We start from the raw sequence: 21849 nt of genomic DNA, 5'->3' as shown, positions 1-21849 counted from the left end.
GCTATAGTATAGAATAGGGTTTATTTAGGGTATGGGGAGAAGAGTTAAGAGAGTAGTAGCAGCAGAGGAAGGCAGAGAGAAGGAGAGAGCAAAGAAGTTGAGGCCAGCCAGGGAATGGGGAAAGAGGGGAGAAAGGGGGCAAGAGAGCAGCAGTAAGAGAAAGAAGAAGGGAAAAGCAGCCCCTTTTATAGTTGGCCAGGCATACCTGGCTATTGCCAGGTAATGTTGGGGTAGAGTCCATCACCGGAACTACATCTCTTCCAGCGAGAGGGAATGGAAAAAGCTCTTTCAGAGAAATCACCATGGCTCCTTTCTGAAGGACTGCCCTGTGACCTTCGCATGAGAATGAGATGGCTCTTTTTTGAGGTACTGAGGCATCTCAGAGAAGAGGGACTCTGTTGGCTCCTCCCAAAATGACTGTGTAGACTCTTCTTCACAGAGGGACTGCATCCTCTTCTCTCTAGAGGTCTGCAAGGGCTCCTCCTTGAGGGACTGTGAGGGATTCTCCTTGAGGGAATGCGAGGACTTCTTAAGGGACTGCTAGGGCTTTCCCCTGAAGGACTTTGAGGCCTCCTCCTGGAGGGACTGTGGCCTCTCCCCTTAAATAGACCGTTATGGCTTCTGTCAGACAGACTTCTTATGGAGGAGCTAAGACTATTGATCTGGGAGGGAGTGTGATAAATCCCCTCCAAAAGACGTCTAAGGGTTCTGTCAGAGGGACTGCTATGCCTCCTCTCTAGAGGTCTACAAGGGCGCCTATGGGGGCTCCTCCTTGAAGGACTGTGACTGTTTCTTCCTGAAGGACTGCAGGGACTTCTGACTGAGTGCCTGTGAGGGCTCCTCCCTGAGGGACTATGAGGACTTCTCAATGGATTGCGAGAGCTCCTCCTTGAGCGAATTCCAGGGCTCCTTGAACCAATTTGAGGGCTCCTTGAGTGAAATTGAGGGCTCCTCCTTGAGGGATTTCGAAGGCTCCTCCTGGAGGGGCTGTGGCTTCTCCACTTAAATACACTGTTTTGGCTTCTCTCAGATACACTTCTTAAGGAGGGGCTGAGACTGTTTCTCTGGGAGGGATTGCAATATATCCTCTCCAAAATACTTCTAAGGGTTCTGTCAGAGGGACTGCTACGCCTTCTCCGAGAAGGACTGTGATGTCTCCTCTTAGAGAGATTTTGCCAATGAGTTCCCTGAGGAAGCAGGCAATGGCTTCTTTCAGACGGCTTATTACATGGGGTTCTCTCCCTGAAGAAGCCGAGTTGCTGTGGTTGATTTTTTGGTGCTTCATCACCGTAGACATTGTCCATTATTTTGGGGACTCGAGTAGCTTGTTTAGAGTCATCTCTTCCACGAACCATGGTCTTCTGCGATTGCAAGGGTCTGGGTGGGAGAGAGCTCGCTGGTTTGGGCTGTGGAGCTTGTCTACCACGCTCACTTCCTCCCTGACATGTGTCCTTTTGCTTAGCGCTTGAGCCTGTTGACCTGAGCCTGACAGCTGGTGTCCTCGCTCCTTCGCTATCTCTCATGAAGTAATCATTGGCATTTTGTTTGGGGCACACGTTGTTGACTGAACACAACTTGTCTGGCCTCATCTTCTTTAATTTCCGGCCCGTAAAAGTCACAATTCTATGTGCTGCTTGGAATGCCTGCCTTAGGCCTTGAACAAGTGGTTGGATGATTTTGGGCTGAGAGGATTTCTTAGGTTGTGTCTTGGAAGAAACAGTGCTTGTTTGGGGGGTTTCAATTCTGTTTCTTGACAGACCCCTCAGTGTTCTAGGACTGATTTTGTATAGCCTTGTGTTTTGTGTTTTAGGTCCCTTGACAATTTTCTTCAAAGGATCTGTCAAGACAGAGGTCTTTCTGAGGCTTGATTTAATCCATGTTTCATCCTGATTGCTTCCATAGCCAGGATGCTTGGAACCCAGCTTAGAGAATCTAGCTTCTCTATGTGATGGTGATGCAGTACCTTTCTGTGGATACCCTAATTTAAATCCAAGATGCAATTGAACATCACCATGGCCTTCAGGGCTGTTTAAAAGGTGGAGCTGTGGGTAGATGAGAAGGTACGGCCCCCAAGCAGAATGTAACTTATGAGAGCAATTAAGGCCTGAACATCGGCCACATTCTAAGCATATTGGATACTTTAGGACAAGACCTGAATCTAGAGGCGGAGGGACATTGTGGGGTATTTGACTTCTTATGAGTTTTCCTGCTATTTTTAACTTGAGTTCTCTTAGAAGATGTTCTGAGTTATCGGTGTTTGACTGGGAGAGAGAACTTGTCTTGAGGGAATGCTGAGACTCAAAAGTCCTACTCGGTGCACATGGTGAGATTTTACTCTGCTCCCTGGAAACAGAATCTTCCCTAGTGTAAAGTATCTCTGATCTCATCAAGTCAGGAAACCAGGTCCCGGTACATGAGACGGACACATGCTCAGTGGCTTCCTGGAAAATATCGTGGGGTTTTGAGCTTGGTTTCCTTACTCCCAATCTTGTGCCAGAGAATCTCTGTATTATGGAAGATGTGGAGCCGCGGGTCCACATCTTCAGCGGCATTTTCTTCTCATTACTGTGAAATAAAATATGTCTCTGTATGTACTTTTTATCCACTGACGTCTGAGACATGGTCCTTGGAACCCTCTCTAGCAGGCTTTGGGAAAATTCCATCAGTTCAGCTGGAACCCCAAATAAATTTTCGATGGATTGACAACTGTCCATAGTGGATCTTTCTATTGAAAAGGGTTGAGAACAAGGCTTCCTTTCCATAGTGGTTCCCAGGACATTCCCCAGCATTAGCATACTGGAGAGGTATTTTCTAGGTAGTCTCTGCCTACAGACATGGCTTTCCCAGACATTCTGCTGTATGCCCAGGAAAGAATGGATAGTGCTTCTTCGAGCCACTAATCCTGCCTGAAACTCCTGGGATAGTAATCTGAATGGGTATGAAGAATACCTCTGGAATTCCTCCATTTTCTTCTTTCCACTTTCTTCCTTGGATAAGACATTCATGCTCCAGATATCAGGATACCTGGTTCCCTTGCTGTCCCCTGTCTTATCAGAGGGTAGATTTTGAAGGACCAAAGGAAGAACTGATGATTTTTTCATAGTATTGTCTGTATAGGACTTTGAAGACTGCAAACTACCAACACCAATGTTTTCCATACCAAAAGCTCTGGAAACTTCGGGCACCCCAGAACCCTGGCTGTGCCCTAATTCAGTTGTTCTGTCAACGATAGAAGGACATGGGATTGAAGGGCTGTGTATGGATCTAGATAAGGAATTCTCTGCATCTAACTTTGCTGGTGCGATCATGCCAGAGTCTTTATTCTGACACACTGATCCTTGATTCGAATCTTTCATTTTCTTTATTTTAGAAGATTTTGTTTTGAGACCTAGAGATTTTACAGCCTGAAGCCTTTGCTCATGAGTTGACACTATAGGTTCCTTAAGGGGAGATGTTTGCTGAGATATTAATTCTGCAGAAGTCACTTGAATATCTGCCCTTTGAGTTAACTCCATAGGTTTTACCAGGTCTTGAAGATGTGGTCTTGGGTGTAAATTCAAACACTCCTTTACTCTAATGCTTGGTCTCATGCCCAGTCCTATTGGTTCTACAGCCTGGGGACATGGTCCTGGTGCCACTTCTTCAGATTTTACGATCTGAATCAATGGTTTGGCAGTTACTACAGTCTTTATTAGTGGAAAGCCTGGCCGTTGTTTTGTTTCTAAAGCCTGATGTTTTGGCTCTATGACTACTTTTTTGGATTGCACATTTTGTAGCTGAAGGCTTGGAGGAAATTTTGAACTTATCACATCATGTGTTCTGGAAGTCAAATCATTGTATTTTGACATTTGAGGGATACTTTCTGGAATCATCACAGACTTTGCAACTTGAAGTGTTGGTCTGGAGATCACTTCCACAAATTCACACACTTTTGGGAGGGCCACTGAGTGAGGAACTGAAAGCTGTGTCTTCACAGATTCTGTTACTTGATCTCCTGGCTTTACACTAATTCCTACAACGTTTATCATTTCATCCAGTGATTCTGTTGGAGTGATGCTTATATTTTCCAGGCTCAGATTCTGAGGTTTTGTTAGCTTAGCCGCTACCCATCCTGACTGCTGTGTACCAAAGGTGAGCTCTACAGAGTCTCTCTTTCCCACAACTTGACTCTTATCCTTGCCTGCCAAGTCAAAGGATTCTTTGTGCAACCACTCCATAGAGGCCAAATTTTTAGATTTGGGAATCTGAGGTCCTGGCCCTGGTGTTATTCCTGAAGTGGAATCTGGGATGGGACAGAATGGCCTTGTTGTTATTACAGATTGTTCCCTTTGAGATCTTTCCTTAGAGCCCACCCCCAGAGGTCCTAAGTCTTGAGGACATGGCCTTGGAGAGTTTTCTATGAATTCAATCTCTCTATTTATCGCCTTTGGAGTCATTCTAAATTCTTCCCCTTGCTGTCTTGCTTCACAAGTAAACTCTATGGTGTCTGCAACATGGTTCTTGAAGCTGAGGGTCATTCTATCAGATTCTGTACCCTCTTTTGTCTGTAACTTCTTGAAATCTTGAAATTGAGGCCACGACCAAGAATGTAACTCAGGAGGTTCTGGGAGCTGGTAGCTTTTCTGTAGATTTGGCTCTGAGGATTTTAAATCATGATCACTTAGTGTTGGAGTCAGATCAAACAATTCTGGTACTTGAAGATCTAGCTTCAGGGGCATCTCTAACGATTCTAGGATGTTATCTGTTGGTTTGGAGCTCAACCTCATAGACTTCCCTGTCATTTCTCTGCTTTTATTTACCTCCCCATTTGTAAATTCTAAAGATCCCACATCTTGGGAAACTGGTGGTGAAGTAAAATGCACCGATTTAGGGACTTGACACCTAGGCTTCATGCTCATCTCTGCAAAGTCCTCCACCTGTCTCTCTGGTCTCATGGATTCTGTGAGGGGATGAATTGTCTGGGGCATAAGGTTCCCAGGTTTCACGTTTTGAAAAATTGATTTTGGTGGTAACTCCACAGATTTTCCAATTTCCTGCAGACACACTGATGACAATTTCACCTGTTTTACACCTTGCCACTTTGGCTCTGAAGGAAATGCCAAAGATTTTCTATTTTTCTGCTCTGATTTCAGTGGCAAATCTGAGAATTTGACACTGGTCAGTGATGGTCCTGCTAAGAGCTTCCTGGTGGACTGTGGTGGCAATACTATCATTGGTTCTTTTGAAGACCGCACACTTTGAGACTGTGATGCTGGCTTCAAATGTATGGCTTGAACATTTTGAGAAAGAGGTTCTTTCAAAAATACCCTACTTCTTCTCATGTCATTCTGATCACTGCCAGGAGTCAGTTTTACAGCATTTGTACAAAAGGGTGTGTGTGTGCTCCTCTCTGGAAACTTTCTATCTTCCGGAGGCGACGTAGGTAAAACCACAGAATTCACACCATTTGACTGAGGCCTCAAAGTAAATATAGGTTGTGTACTTTGCTGCCGCGACCCAAGCTGGTTCTTGCAAACTGGGATCTTTTGAAACTTTGCCCCTAGCATTAAGTTAGATGAATTCATATCTTGAGAAGGTGATACACCCAAATTGCTTGACCCTGGATTTAGTTCAGACACCAAATCTTTCAAGTGCTGTTCTTGAGGTTTTGGAGCTTGTAAATGTGCCCCAGGGTTGTAGCCAATAGAATTTACAGACTGAGATTGTTGACTTAGAGTACATGCAGAAGAATTTATATCTTTCAAATGTATTCTAGTATTGCACCAAACAGGATTTACACACAGAATTTGTGGTGGTGGAAATGAAGAAAAGTTCATACCTTGAAAAAGTGGCCCAAGATTATACCTATTAGAATTTTCACACAGATGGTTTTGCCCTAGAGTGTATACAGAAGAATTCCCAGCTTGCGAATGTAATTCAGGATTCTCTGGGGTGAATGCAGAAGAATCTGCACACTGAGCATTTGATCTTGGGGTGCATGCAGAAGAATCTGCACACTGAGGACTTGGCCCTGGTATGCATGCAGAAGAATCTGCACACTGACATTTTGATCCTGGGGTGCATGCAGAAGAATTTGCATACTGAGGACTTGGCTCTGGGATGAATTCAGTAGAATTTATGTCTTGCAAATGTGACTCAGGGGTGCTCCCAGTAGAACATAGGCATTGCAGTTTTGATCCCGAAAAGCAAGAGGAAGAATTCATCCCATCTGAATGTATTCCAGGATTGCACTCAGAATTTATACACTGAATGTTTGACTGTGGAATCCACACAGAAGAATTCATATCTTGCAGATATGGCCCAGGTATATACCCACTGGAATCTATGTATTGAGAATGTATATTGGGAGTACATGCAGAATTCACATCTTCCAAGTGTGACCCAGGATAGAACACCTTAAATTTTATACCCTGAAGGTCTGGACTAGGGCTCAACTCAGATGATTCTACATCTTGTATCCCAGTAATCACCTCAGAAGGTTTTATACTTCTCACGTGTCCTTCCATAGAGTCTATACCTTGAAGTTTCATGCCCATGATCAGCTCAGGATATTTCAAATCTTGCAAATTAAAGCCTGAATCCAGCCCTATAGACTGTGTGCTTAAAAGCAACTTCCTTGGGGTGACCACGGGTGTCTCACCTCGTAGGCTCATTTCTGCTGGTTTCATACCAAGGACATTCTTCTCTGTGATGACTTCAGATGGCATACTTTCCACGTGTGTTCTAGGACTGAAGCTCATAGATTTGACATCTTGGACTTTTACACCCATGATCGTCCTCAAAGATTTAAGATCTTGTAACTGTGGGCCTGATTCACAGTCTTCCATCTCCATTTCTTGAGGCTTTGTCTTCAGAATTGAATCTGATTTTATATTTTGGGACTGGGGCCCTGGTTTAACATCTAGCTTGACCCTTTGAATTTTGGTCGAAATTGGTTTACTTTTCATCGGTGACCTGGGAGTTAGTTTTAATTTCATATTTTGGGATGTTGTTTCAGGTGTGAAGTCAGAACATTTTGTACTTTGGCCCTGGGGCTCAGACTTCATCTCAGACCCTTGGCCTAATACCTCAGATTTTGCTTCTAAAGGCCTTGGCTCTTCTTTAAACACTGAAAATGTTACATCTTGAGGCTGTTGAATTCCTGAAGATGACTTGAATGGTTTCAATTCTCGTGACTGTATTCCAGGGGCCAGTTTAGGAAATCTCCTGTCTTCTATATGGAACCTGGATTTGAATGTCACTAATTTTTTATTAGTGATCAATGACCTTAAGGTAGGATCACATTTGGGATTTTTCCATGGCAGCATAGATTTGTCAATAGTTTTGAACCTATGAGACAAGCATGCCTGGGTTGACCCGGAAGGTTCTTTACCTTCTGTCTTGAGCCTTGTCATCAAGTCCTCAGATGTCTTCACATCCCTTTCTTGTACTGAGGGTTGTAACTCTGTGGCTGTGTTGCCTTTAGGCTGTAAGCCCAAGGGAGATTTTGTGTTTTCAAGCCCTGCTCCATGGTGAAATGACACAGTTTCCACACGATGAGACTGTGGTTCTGAACACAATGTGAAGTTTCCCCCTTTTTGTACCTCTGGTCCTGGTAACAACTGGAGGGTCTTCACACACTGTTCTTGTGCCCCTTGAGTCATTTCCAATGGCTTCCCACCTCCCAATTTTATGAAGGGTTTCTGTTCTGTGTATGTGACACCTTGAAACGGTGACCCCCTATTGAATCCTGACATCTTTACACCTCGGAACTCCTTTCGAGGTGTCCACTGAACAGATCTAACACTTGCAGCCTTTGGCTCTTTGTTTAGCTCCCCGGATGTCATGCCTTGAGTCTGTGGCTCTGAAGTCAAGTGAAGTGGATTTAGTTCCTGCAACCGTACTGCTAATGGAGAGGTTTTTACTTCCTGTAACTGTGGTTCAAGATAAAATGCCACCTTTTTTTCTCCTTGAGTTTTTGACCTGGCAGTCACTTTGGATGACTTCACACTTCTCCATAGCATGGGAGGCTTCAGTTCTGTAGCTCTGGCATCTCCAGACTGTGACCTTGAGTTTGAAGCTACACCTTTCTCACTTTGAAACTCAGATATTGGTATCCATTGAATAGTCTTTGTGCTTTCAATTGAAGGTTGTGCCAGAGTTTCCACACCTTGAAGTTGTAGGTCCAACGTTGACTCCAAGGCTTTTTCTTGGTATATCTGGGACCCTGGAGTCAAATGGCAAGGTTTCATACTTGGCACCTGTAGTTCATTTTGGAACTCTTCAGATTTTACACTTTGAACAATTGGCTGAGGACCCAATTCAAATGAGGTTGTATCTTTGAATTTTAACTTAGGGTTGAGCTCTATGGATTTCATATGTGCAGGTTTGGGTTCTTGAGCTGACTCCATGGGTAATGTATTTTCTGATCCAAGCTGCTTTTTCTGTTGATCAAAAATCCCACCTTTCCACTCTAGTGGATTTACAGTTCTCTGGTCATCCTCTCTAGACTTAGGAGTCAAGTCCATGTGTGCCTTTCCTTGACACTGTTGTATTGAGGTGAAATCTACACATTTTACTTCTTGGATTCCTTGGGTTGGGGCTACAGTTGTAGGTTTTAGACTTTGTTGTTTCAAACAAGGGGTGATCACAGGTTTCCTATCTTGCATTTGTGGCTGTGACATCAGTTCCTTGTGCTTTATGCCTTGCAGTCGAAGCCTTTGAAACATCTCTATTGATTTATCTTGAAACAGCATGCTTGGTACAAAAGTCACAGGACTCTCCCCTTGCTTCTTTGGTTTAAGTTTCAAGTCCATGGCATTTACATCTTGAACATGTGTATCACGGTCCAACCCCTTATTTTTTATATCTTGAATTCTTGAACCAGGAATCAACTTCACAGGCTTCATATCTCCTCTCAGGGAACCACTTGGGGATATCACAGCAGATTTTATCCTCTTGAGACATTCTTCTACAGTTAAGATCACAGATTTCCTATCTTCCATTGTTGGCTTTGAAGGTAGTAACTTTGGTTTTAAACCCTTCAAGCTGGAGACTGGAGGCAGCCCTTTAAGGGTCCTATCTCCTGTTTGCATCCCTGAGGTTGACAGCATAAATGTGAAATGCTCCAGCTCTGACTTTGACTTTGTAGATGTAATGTCTCCCAAATGTAGCCCTGGTGTTAATTCCACAGATGTCAGAGCTTCTTGCTTTGAGACTATATTGTCCTCCACAGGTTTCATATGTCCTAAAAGCTGTGCTTCAACCAATTCAGAAGATGCTATGCCTTGGGTCTGTGGTCTTCTGATCGACTCAGAATGATCTACATTTGCTAAGTGTTTCCCAGGGGTCAATTTCGTTGTTTCCCATGTTGGTACCTGTGGCTCAGATGTTTCATAAGACACTTTGTCTTCAACACTTGGCACTTGATTCCCTGTGATATATTTTACATCTTGAATCGGGGACTGGTGTACTATCAATTTGGACTTCATCCCTTCCCTCTCTGGTGGTGTGGTCAACTCAGAAATTTTTACACATTCTAAGTGTGGCCCTGACTTTAGCTCTGATGTTTTCACACCTTGAGGTTGAGTTCCTGGTATTCCATCCCAAAATTTGACATCTTGCAGCTGTGGTCCTGTGTTAAAACTAACTTGCCTTGTATCCTGTAGCCCTGGAGTCATCTTGGCTAAGTTGGGATTCTGTATCCCTAACTCTGGAGTCATATAACTGTCACTAACAAACATTGATTCTGAGTTTAGCTCCCCAAATTTGACCCCTTGAAGTTTTGGTGTTGAAGCCAGCTCAGAAAATTTGGCATCTTGTTCCCAAGATCCTATGTTGACCTCCTCAGATATCATGCTTGGATGCTGTATTTCAGAAGCTTGTGTTGCAAATTTCATCCTGTGAAACTCTGATCCTTGTATAGGCAGAGCAAGCTTCCTCTCTCCCAACTTTGGCTCTTGGCTTAATGGCAGTAATAATTCTGGCATACATCCTTGAGACTTCTTCTCTTGAAGTAGAAAGCCCTGTTCAAGCTGTGTATCTTTGGGGATAGGATCAGAAAATCTCACATCTTGCAAACATGGTCCCAGATTTACTTTCATAGATTTCACATGTTGTGGTTGTGGTTCTGAAACCTTTGGCCCCGCAATAAAACTAGATATGATTTCTGGCATTGGGGAATATGATATTGCTTCATTAGATTTCAAACCATAATGTGGGGGGCCTGAGGTAGAATTTGCTGGATTTTCCCCTTGAATAAGTAGCCCTTGATATAACTTTGGAAATCTGACACTTTGCAGTTGTGGCCATGGAGTCAGTCCTGATTTGGCAATTGGCTGCTCTTCGCCCAAATTCAAATCCACAGATTTCACAGTTGGAATCTTTGTTCCCTCAAATGACTCCTTTGGTGATAAACTTTGCAGTCCTGGCTCTAGTTTTCTGTTTTCAGAATCTATCACTCCTAGAGATGGCTGTTTTACTAAATCCACTGATAACTCACTTTGTAACCCTAATCCTGTATCTAATTGGGTAGACTTTATGTTGTGAACCTGTGGCCCTGGGATCACATCTATAATATGTGATATGGGTCCTGCAGTCAAATCTATAGGTTCTACAATTTGTACAGATGGTTCAGAGGTTAATTCTTCAATTTTCAAATTTTCTACCAATGACTCTGATTCCTCAATTTGCACTCTTGGTTCTAGATTCAACCCCTGAGATCCCATTTCTGAATAGGTTTCTACAGTGGTCCCCTGGGAATCATCAACTTCAAGTAATGCCAATTTGGTGCTTTCCGTGTATTCATATAGAATTCTTTCTGATGAGTTAGTAATTTCTGAACATGGTTCTTGTGTCATATGAGCAAAGTCCACATCCGGGGGCTGTGGTTCTGGGGTCATCACTTCCAGGCCTATGGTTGGCACTTCTAATTCTGGTAGCAAATTCAGAATATCTTCTGGAGTCTCCTTTTCCTCTTTTACAAGGTGGATCCTAGTTTCAAGAATATCTTGGAGTGGTGGTAAGTCCATCTCTATAGATTCTGAGGTTTGGCTCGGTGGTGCTGGAGTCATTCCTACTGATGAGTGTGTCAACTCAGCAGATTCTTCTATCTGATGACAAGTGTCAGAGGTCACCCGTGCTTCTGAGGCTTGTTGGTTTTCAGTCAGCCCTTCAAAATCTGGGGACAAAGAACTTAAGATGAGGTTCACATCTGAAGATTTTACTGCATTAATGTGTGTGGTCAACTCATCAACTTTCATACTTTCCACCAGGGACTCGGGAATTAAACTCCTACAGTCTAGCAATGTAATCTTTGTATCTTCAAGCAGTGGCACACTGGCAATATTCTCAGAGATGTTTTTTGGTACCAAGTTTGAAGATTTTATATCTTCAAGTGGTAGTCTTGAGGCCAATGCAACCATTTTTATATCTTCTAGTACCTCCTGTGGTAGGGCTGAATGAACACCTTCCATACCTTGAGACTGTGAAACAGTAGTCAAATTTTCTGATTTATTATTTTGCACCTGTTGATTTGGGGCCAACCCAGCAGATTGTACATCTTGGAGTTGTGGTTCAACTATACCTTGGGCAGACTTTTCATCTGGAAGCTGAGACTCTGGGACTAATGGGACAGGTTTCTCAGTTTGTATTTTTGGTATTGGGGTTAATTCCTCAGACTGTATGCTCTGCTCTTGTTGTTCTGGGGCCAAATCTGTAGATACCACCGTTGGGGTCAGTAGTCCATTTTCTACCATTTGTGGAGCTAAATCCTTGTATATGTCCACAGGTTTTATAACTTGCAGTCTTGAATATCCATTCTGTAATTCTGTTGTTAAGTTTACTGACTCCATGACCTTAGATTGTGGTGTTGTGTTTTTCTCCAAACACTCCACTTCTTGAAGTTTTGGAGTAGCTGGCATGACTTCAGAATTTGCAAATTGATGCCATTGGCCCATCCCTGGAGGTACTGTCCCTTGATCTGGGGCCCCTGAGGCTGTTGTCATAGATTCTGTTATTTGATGATGTGATGGAGTCATCACTGTAGGATTCTTCCATTGTGGCCACGTATCAGAGGTTAACTCTAAAGGCTCTGTCATCTTGTGACTTTGTGTTGGACTCACCTCTGAGAAGTCTATGTCTTGGTGCCACGGAGTGAACTCCGAAGGGTCCATGACCTGATGAGGTGGTTTTGGAATCAATGACAGATTCTTTGTGCCTGGATGTCGTGTCATCCCAATGGAGTCTCTGACCTGAACCTGGGATGTGGATGGCAACTCTAGAGAGTCTTTGGCGTGAGCCACTGACGGTGCAATCAAACCAGTTTGTAAAGGTGGGATCACTCCCGTGGGGGACTGCTGAACCCTTGAGTTTACCTTTATGGATTGCACTGGTGGTTCTGGAATCATCCTCGATGAGTCAAGGACTTTAGATGATGGCTGTGAAGGTTGAAGAGAGCTAGGAGTAAATCTGACCTCTTTTGTGGCTTGATTCTGTGACCCCGAGTCCATGTTTAATGTTTCTGGGACTTTATGATGAGGCTGCAGAAGCCTTTCCCCAGCTTTGAAGACTGTATGACGTGGGTCTTGACTCATCTTTGCTGGTTCTACAACTTGATGTTTATGCAATGTATCTACCCCCAATGTATCTACACCAATGACTTGGTGTTGTGGCTTTGGGGCTATTTCTGTGGATTCTGTGACATAAGAACATAATTCATTAATTATCTCCCTAGAATCCACAACGTTAAACAATATTTTTATGTTTGAGGTATTTGTGATTTGATTTAGTCTTGAGGACATACTCTTTGATGCTCTTGCTTGATGTTGAGGACTTGCTACTGGGTTTGATGACTCGGGAGGTATACTCACTGTTTCAGCTTGGTTTGATGGCTGTGATAAGTTAGTCTTATCTTGTGCTTTTCCCATAGAGTCTGTATCCTCTGAAAGTGAATCTGGGATAATTCCCATTGACTCCATGACTTGAAGCAATGCCATCTGAGTGATCTTTGTGCTGTTTGTGGCTGAATATGGTACCTTGGGTGTCAGTTCTACAGAGTCTGTATCCTCCGAATGTAAATCTGGGATAATTCCCATTGACTCCATGACCTGAGGCAATGCCATCGGAGTGATCTTTCGGCTGTTTGTGGCTGAACATGGTACCTTGGATGTCAGCTCTACAGAGTCTGTATCCTCCGAATGTAAATCTGGGATAATTCCCATTGACTCCATGACCTGAGGCAATGCCATCGGAGTGATCTTTCGGCTGTTTGTGGCTGAACATGGTACCTTGGGTGTCAGCTCTATGGAGCCTGTATCCTCCGAATGTAAATCTGGGATAATTCCCATTGAATCCATGACCTGAAGCAATTCCATCGGAGTGTCCTTTTTGCTGTCTGTGGCTGAACATGGTACCTTAGGTGTCAGCTCTACAGAGTCTGTTACCTCTGAATGGGAATCTGGGTTTATTCCCATTGAATCCATGACCTGAAGCAATGCCATTGGAGTGACCTTTCTGTTCTCTATGGCTGAACATGGTACCTGTGGTGTCAGCTCTACAGAGTCTGATTCAGAGGAGATGCTGTAACTAGTGGAATGTTTCCCAAACTCCAGAGTCGCAGTGTCAGAGATAGAGGAAGAAGACATATACTTTGATTCTGATGAATTCAGGTATTTAAGTGCTGAGCTGAAAAGCAGAGAGAATATTTTTTCGTTGTCTTTGGAATCAGTAGTGAGAAAATTAGGACAAAGAAAGAAAGTGATCATTTCAAGTCTAACATAGTTCTGGTGTAAGGAAGGAGAGGGTGGAAAAGGGGTTGCTTCCTTGGGCATCAGTTATTGTAAAGAATCCCTCCACCAGGAGCAAGGGAGATGAGTCAGTGAAGTGAATGCCATACAAGTAGAGAAGCTGGGCCCTATCCCCAGATCACACACGATAACAGAGTGCATGGTGTCCCAGTGCTGGAGAAGAGGAGACAAGCACGTCCCTGGGGCTCACTGTCCCACTGAGACACTTTATTTCAAAGAACAAGATGGATGGTTCCAAAAAATGACATCCAATTTTCAATACCCATTAAGCTGGATGACCTCAGTTCAGTTCAGCCCTTAAGATCTGCATGTTAGAAGAGAACTGACACCTGTGGCTTGCCCTCTGACCTCTACATACATGTGGCATACATGTGTACACATGCATAAAAAAGAGAAATGCTAAAAATGAATAAATGTATTTTTAATTAAAAAAAACTTCACTGTTTTGGGGGTTAGATGGTTCAGTACTTAAGAGCAGTGACTTCTCTTCCAGAAGATGCAAGTTTGATTCTCAGCACCCACATGGTGGTTCACAAACAGCAGTATCTCTAGTACCAAGAGATCATATACTCCATTCTGCATCTGAGGGCACCAGGCATGCATGTGGGGCACAGATAGTCATACATGCAAAACAGGCATACATGTAAAATATAAATAAATTTCAAAAAATGGTTCTTTCTGACTGAAATTTCCCCTTTACTCTCTTTCCTTCCTTTGATTTTAAATATTTCTCTACCCCCTACCCAGAAACTCTGTTTCCTGACCTTGCATTTTCCAGATGTTGAAAGATATTTTTAAAGCTTCTATCGATTGAGCATAATATACAGTCCTGGGTTTGCTCCTTACGACGACGACGTCCTGGAATACTGAACACAGCAGGTTAGGTCAGTGGAACTGAAGTGATATCAAAGTATCAGTAAGTTAACTAATAAGAATAGAAAATTGATTTAGGAATGAGACAATTACTCTCATAGTAAATGATGTAAAAGTATCAGGTATTTTATACTTCTAGCACTTACAATTAAGGCTATGTCTTAGTGAGGGGTTCTAGTGTTGTGATGAAACCACATGACTAGAAAATTCTTGCAGGCAAAGGGTTAGTTTCACTGACCAACTTTCAAGTCATACTCCATTGTGGAGGGAAGTCAGGGTAGGAACTCAGGGCAGGATCCGTGAGGCAGGAGCTGATGCAGAGGCTCTGCTTACTGCCTTGTTTTCATGGTTTTCTCACCCTGACTACTTATGTCACCTATGACCACCAGCCTGGAGTGGCACCACCCACAGTGAGCTGGACTTTCCCACAATCATTGATCATCAATTAAGGAAATGCACCACAGGCTTGCCCACAGGGCAATCTGGAAGGAGCAGTTGAGGCTTCCTCTTCTAAAATGAGGCTAGTTTGTATCAAGTTGATGTGAAACAGTCTTAGGACAGTCTGAAGACAGACTCTGCTTACCATGCCAGATCACTTGCTGTGGCATACTTCTTGGATTCTTCCAATTCTAAAGCTGGTAATAGGAGTAAAGAAACTACTTAGCATAGTAACTACTGATACAATGTAAAAGAATCCCTTTCATTCAATAATCATGAGGGCAAAGATAGAGTCATGCCTGCCATGAAGCTAATTAGTAGCAAGGCACAGCTACCAAGTTTTAAATGTTCATATTCTCTGCTTTCTTCATCATGGACCAGAAGTGCCTCCACTAGAAGCATGGGAATGGGAACATAACATTGGGAGACACAGAGAGCCTGATACATCTCTTCCTTTAAAGATGTTTGCCCAGAATACATAGTAGAGGACTAAAGGCAACAAACTCTTAGTAGTTATTCTTTGTCCAGTCTCCTGACCCAGTGAGTTTCTTTCCAGGACTTTGAGTTTCCATGAAAATATATGGGACATGGGAAAGGGACCATGCAGGAGTTATGGGGCTGTATGCATGACTTTGCAAGTGAAGATGTTAGAAAGATGGCTTTACTCTAGTCACACCCTCATTTTCAATTTTCTTTCACATGCTGTCAACGATCAGTGTCTTGAAGCAGAAACACAGCAGCCTGAGATAACAATAAGGGATAGAGTAATTCTGACCTTTGATTTTCCTGATATCTTCAAGAACCTGTTGCTTTGAAGCCTAGAGAAACACACACAAAGAAAGAAACAAGAAAGTTAGGTTTATGTTATAGATTGGAGATTTTATTGACAATACATCTCATCTTCCCTGTGGGTTATTAATATGCTTTAATCATATGTAATCATCTTGAAAAATGTGTAATTATGTCATTAGATTCTAATTTATTAATGAATAACTTATTATATATAATAAGGAAGCCCCAAGATGGCATTGTAGGCAAAGGTGCTACACACCATGCCCAAAGACCTGCGTTGTCTGGAGCTCTTGTAGTAAAAGGAGAGAAGCAGTTTTCACCAGTCCTTTCACTTCCCTCCATGTGCATGCCATGGCATTTGTGCATGCATGCACACATGCATACATGTTATTCAGTGTCTTCAAAAATTAAATTCTAGATTATTATGTGGCATACTGAGACTAAAGATAAATATGCCCCCTTTACTCTAGAGCCAAGCATTAGTAAGGAAAACAGCCACCTAAACAGATAAGATACTATGTGGGAGCCAGCAAAATGGCTCAGTGGGTACAGGTACCTGGTGCCAAGACTTGCCAACTGACATTTACCTCCTATGGCTCTCAAGGTAGATGGAAAGAACTGACTCTTGTAGGTTGTCTTCTACTTCTCTGTGCCCCATGACACATGCACACATGCACACACTTACACACACACACACACACACAATTTTTTTCAGTGTGGTAAATGTAATAGAAATGCATCACTGAACTCAGAAGAACTTGATTAATTTCCTTAAACAGAATGAAAGAATACTCCATAAATTTCTATTTGAGCAACAGATCAGAGAGTCAGCTGATTTCTAGGCGAAAAAGTGCATTATAAGCAAATAAAACACCACTGAAAAAGGCATATGGAACTTGTATTGTGGGGCATTCACCAGAGAAGACTGGATGGACATGGATTTTAGCCACCAGCATGTCTTTATTAGCCACTCAGCAACTACAATGGATGTTCAGGATTCCAGTGTATCCACAAGCCTTTTTCAGAGTGACCTCTTAAGCACAAAAATCATGTTCTGGGTTGACATAAATTAACAATAATGGTTAACCAGAAGCAGAAGCCAAAAAGTGAGGCTAGTCCATTTTGAGGGTCCCAGAACTATGGACTTTGATGGATTGGGCCATTGTTTTACCTGTGGCAGGTGGTGCTGACTATGTGCTAAGATTTACAGTCTGAAAGGCACTTCCATCATGGAGTCAGCTGTGCTAAAGTCTGGAGCCCTGTAACCATTTGCAAGTGCACTTTTGCTCAGCTGTGGGAGATGGTGCTGAGAAGGTGAGAAGCAGGGGAAGCTTAGTGGTAGGAGTTCCATTCTATTCCATAAGGTCTTCCTAGCAAGTAGTAAACTCATAGGACTTTGCAGTGATGCCCACAGTCAGGTTAAGGGCATTAATGACATTTGTCACCATTAAAATGAGTCAAATATGTACTCCTTCCTCAGGGCATCAATGACTAAAGAGCCTAGCCAACAATTCTGGGGCATTTGGTGAATATGTCTATGATTTAGTAACCCAGTTTACCACAGAGCTAAGTATGTCTGGTGGTAGTTTTGATAGTTTTGAGCTTATTTTATGCTTAATCATGCATTATGTATAAATCTATGTTCATGGTGAGACCATTAAGATAAGAAGCAAAAGAAAACTGGTGTTGAAATACCAGTTAATATGTCTACCAATGAGCCTTCTGTATCTGTATCTCCACACGATCTACAAATATCACACATGTAAGTAATCTGAAAACACCCTCATGGTGAAATACCTACAGATACTGGATAGAGCATAGCATGTGCCTGGAATGTAGTTTATCCTCTGTGAAAAGAAGGTTACAAAGAAAGCTAAGCTGAATGCTTTTCACAATTGAGCCCAGGATGCTACTGATGGAAGCTCTTCTTGGCCCATGTTGCTGCTTAGGGAGCTTGGTCACCTCCATCCTGTGCTGTGGACATTTGAAATAAACAGTGGATAGACCAGGTGACTAGAGACTGGGGGCACACATCCATAGGTATTTGGCTCCTGTTTCATGAGCATTTTACTAGATATGTAGATTCTTTTCTTTTGTTTTCCATTGGTCATGTGGATCCTGTTCCTCTCAGCACTTCACAGCCAGAACTGCTTGCTCATGCAAAGCCCCACTTTCTCTTGCTTTCCTTAGAACATGGATTCACAGGTTCCTGAACCAATGTTTCCTGAGTTATGACATATAGGATCTCAAAGAAGTCCTTTTAATTTTACAGGTTCTGGATAACTTGATTAGCATGAAAGAGAGAAAGAGAAAAGGGGAGAGAGAGAGAGAGAAAGAGAGAGAGAGAGAGAGAGAGAAAGAGAGAGAGAGAGAGAGAGAGAGAGAGAGAGAGAGAGAGAGAGAGAGAGAGAGAGAGCTTCCTAAAGGGAAAACGCTGAAAAGCAACAGTGAAAACTCAGGCTACTTTGAGGTCCTAAGTCAACTGTTTAAAAAAATGGGTTGGCAAATGTGTTGGGGCAAAGAAATGTCCCATATAAAGACCTCATTAAAAAAATCAAGAATCTTAGAGTGCCACATGCTCAAAGGACACACAGTGTCTGTGCTGACACAGAGATAAAATTGGTCTTGCTACACTCAATATCTGAGGCAAGAAGAGCAGTCACTCCTAACTGCTGGAGATGAATACACTTCCAAAGAACACATGCACCACAAGAGATTCCTTCTACATCAGTGGTTCTGATTCCATAGGTCACTACTCTGTTGGGTGTCAAAGGACCATTTTACAGGGGTCACCTAAGATGATCAAAAAACAGAGTTTATTTACATTATTATTCATAACAGTAGCAAGATTACAGTTATGAAGTAGCTATGAAAATAATTTTATGGTTGGGGGTCACCACAGCATGAGGAACTATATTAAAGTGTTGTAGCATTAGCAAAGTTGAGAACCACTGTTCTTCATGAATTGCATGTGTGTTGTATGCCTCAGTACATACACACATTCTACAGGTTTATCTTTGTGTGCTCTAAAATGGCAACCTTATAGCCCACAGGTTATCTGCCTAGTGACAGCCCTTCAACCAATATACTGATGCAAATTCGTGCTTCAGATCTATGAATTTTGAGTCCAAATAGCCTACACAAATTTCTCCTTTTTTAAAAATATATACTCTTTTTTAAAGTTTTCATTTGTTTTTATTTTAAGTGAATGTATGTTATGCTTGCATGTATGCCTGTAGGAAAGAGTTGAATTCCTTGGAACAGGAGTTACAGGCAACTGTGAACTGTTGTGTGGGTGCTGGGAATGGAACCCAAGTCCTTTAGAAGAGCAGCCAGTGCTCTTAACCTCTGAGACAGCTCTCCAGTCCCTTTCACTCTTTGCCTTTAAGATCTCTCTATTGGCTGAGCAGTGGTTGCACATGCCTTTAATCCCAGCACTCTGGAGGCAGATGCAAGTGGATTTCTGAGTTCGAGGCCAGACTGATCTACAGAGTGAGTTCCAGCACAGACCAAGACCTCTCTTTTGTATTCGCTTCTTTGAATGCAGCTATAATATACTGTATTCTCTCTCTCTCTCTCTCTCTCTCTCTCTCTCTCTCTCTCTCTCTCTCTCTCTCTCTCTCTCTCTCTCTCTCTGTCTATATACATATAGATATGTGCATATACTATACTTCCCTAAATTTACAAATCTAAAACAACTTATGAATATGAACAGCCACTGATTCTAGTAGCACATGCCTGTAATACCAACACTTGGAGTAAGGAAGAGGATTGTTACTGGTTTGAGATAATCTTCGTAGTGAGCACCAGCTTAGCTGGAGATATAAAGCAAGATCCTATCTCAAAAACTAAAACAAAACACACACACACACACACACATCATTTTTACCTCAGTAAAAACTCTATAACCCTTAAAGTCATAAAATATATTTTTATATTAATAAAGATTATAAAATATCAAAGTATTGGATTAATAATACAGAAGACCTTCATATATAAAACCATAAATATTTAACACAGGAGATTGATGATAATATGCATAATTGGAAAGATATTTCAGGCTCTTGGCTGGGATGATTTTAATATAAAAAATGTCAATCCACCTCAAGTTCAAGTCTACCTTGAAGGTTTCTTAATGGAGAATAAGAAGAGAGAGAGACTTCTAGGACCAAAAGCAAAAACAGCTACACAACCATTGTTAATAACAAAAACAGGCAGGTGGAATTAAAATGTTTTTAAAAGGCTCTGAAATATCAGGAGGGAGAGGATTTCTGTGCACTGAAGGCCAGCCTGGTCTAAATACTAGTTCCAGGAGACCCAGAGCTACAAAGAGAGAGTCTGTCCCAAAACAAACACCCAGCTCTGAACCAAGTTCATTTCCATATGACAATATGACAGTTTAATTGAGGAGAGCTCCACATAGCAGCAAGAAAACAATGCCACTACTGTGATGACAAATGTCAACTTGACAAAATCTAGAATCATCTGGAGATGAGCCTCTGAGCATGTCTGTAGGGAAGTGTCTGGATAACCATCCTGAGGCACCTCTGGGTGGCGCCAAGCTATGACTGGGATCCTAAACTGTGTCCCTAGGGAAAGAGAAGAGCAGCTTGAACTTGTTCCTTCTCTCTGCTTCTTTACTGTGGATGTCACCTGAATCGCTACCCTGAGCCCCTATGCTGTGGCTTCTTCCCCTGCCATGGTGGACGGAGGGACCATTTAAAGGAATCACAAAGGTCCCCCAGGAGCCAAAAAATATTCTTGAAAAAGCATAGTTAAATGACTCAGTTTCTATTTTTAAAACCATGTACAAATGGTTTTACAGTAATCAAAAATAGTCATGAAACTAGCATAAGAACAGACCTTTAGGATCAATGAAAGCTAACACTAAAAATCAACTGCTTCTCTACACAGACACTGAGACCATTCAATGCAAAAAAAAAAAAAACAAAACAAAACAAAACAAAAAAAAAGCTTTAATAAATGGTTTTGGGACACTGGAAGGCCACTTGTTGATGAGTGAAGTTGGGCCTTACTTCATATCATATTTAAAAACAAAATTGAGATAAAGTAAAAAAACATAAATGTAAGAACTAAAGTAATGAAACTCTACAAACTAAGAAGGAGAAGGAGTAAGAGAAGGGGGAAATAGAAAAAGAGGAAGAGAAAGAGGAAGAGAAGGAGGAGAAAGAGAAGAGGAGAAGGGCATGGGAGGATGGTTCAGCACCACATACTGCACTTGCAGAGGACCTGGGTTCAGTTCTTAGCATCTATGTCAGATGGTTCATGATACCCTGGAATTCTAGCTCCAGGGTGATCCAAGCACCTCTGGCTTCTGCAGGCACTTGTATTCCAATTCTCCCACACAACCACACAAACACACAATTTTACAAATGAACTTAGAGAAGAGAAATAATTGTAATGGTTAATCATATGTCAACTTGGCTAGGCTATGGAACCCAGTGGTTTGGTCATATATTAGCCTAGAACATTTCTTTGACAGTAATTCTTACATATGACTAACATTTAGAATCAGTACACTTTAAAGCATATTGCTTTCCATACTGTGAGTGGCCATCACCCAATCAGCTGAAGGCTTTAATAGCAGAGATCAGAACTCCTGAAGAGAAAAGACTTCTTCCACAGGAGTGAAGCACAAAAGGTGTACCCATTTCTCTAGCCTGCCCTTTGCTGCATCTTTTGGACTCAGGACCATGACACTAAATTTTACCTGAGTTTGTCTATGAATTTCAGAAGAGCTGTGAGAATCAATTTCTTGGCCTCAGTTTCTTTTCGTGTGTGTGTGTGTGTGTGTGTGTGTGTGTGTGTGTGTGTGTGTGTGTGTGTGTCAGAGGACAGGAAACTCAGACTGGAGGCATGACCTACCAGGTCCTCAAGAAGACCATCAGTGCTTACTAACATTCACCATGTGCACCATGTCTGCGAACAATTTTTCTTCTGT

The 21849-nt window shown here is 42.3% G+C and overlaps 2 protein-coding genes across 2 annotated transcripts in view; one reads left to right on the top strand and one right to left on the bottom strand.

The window, feature by feature from the left end:
• LOC127687990 (HEAT repeat-containing protein 5B-like) overlaps positions 1 to 21849 on the top strand; it is a 165640-nt gene that overhangs the window by 76549 nt on the left and 67242 nt on the right.
• LOC127687595 (uncharacterized protein C2orf16-like) lies at positions 3 to 7083 on the bottom strand. The gene has a single exon (XM_052186394.1). It carries the CDS (start codon positions 7044 to 7046, stop codon positions 210 to 212), a length of 6837 nt encoding a protein of 2278 aa, XP_052042354.1. The 5' UTR covers positions 7047 to 7083; the 3' UTR covers positions 3 to 209.

This window comes from Apodemus sylvaticus, chromosome 6 (assembly GCF_947179515.1).
Source record: "Apodemus sylvaticus chromosome 6, mApoSyl1.1, whole genome shotgun sequence".
Classification (NCBI taxonomy): Eukaryota; Metazoa; Chordata; class Mammalia; order Rodentia; family Muridae; genus Apodemus; species Apodemus sylvaticus.
The sequence above is the reverse complement of the archived record's forward strand: the minus strand, read 5'-3'. Positions and strand labels throughout refer to the sequence as shown.

Coding starts and splice junctions, on each gene's coding strand:
- LOC127687595 (XM_052186394.1), bottom strand. CDS start 7,046: ATGAAGTCTGAGCCCCAGGGCCAAAGTACAAAATGTTCTGACTTCACA.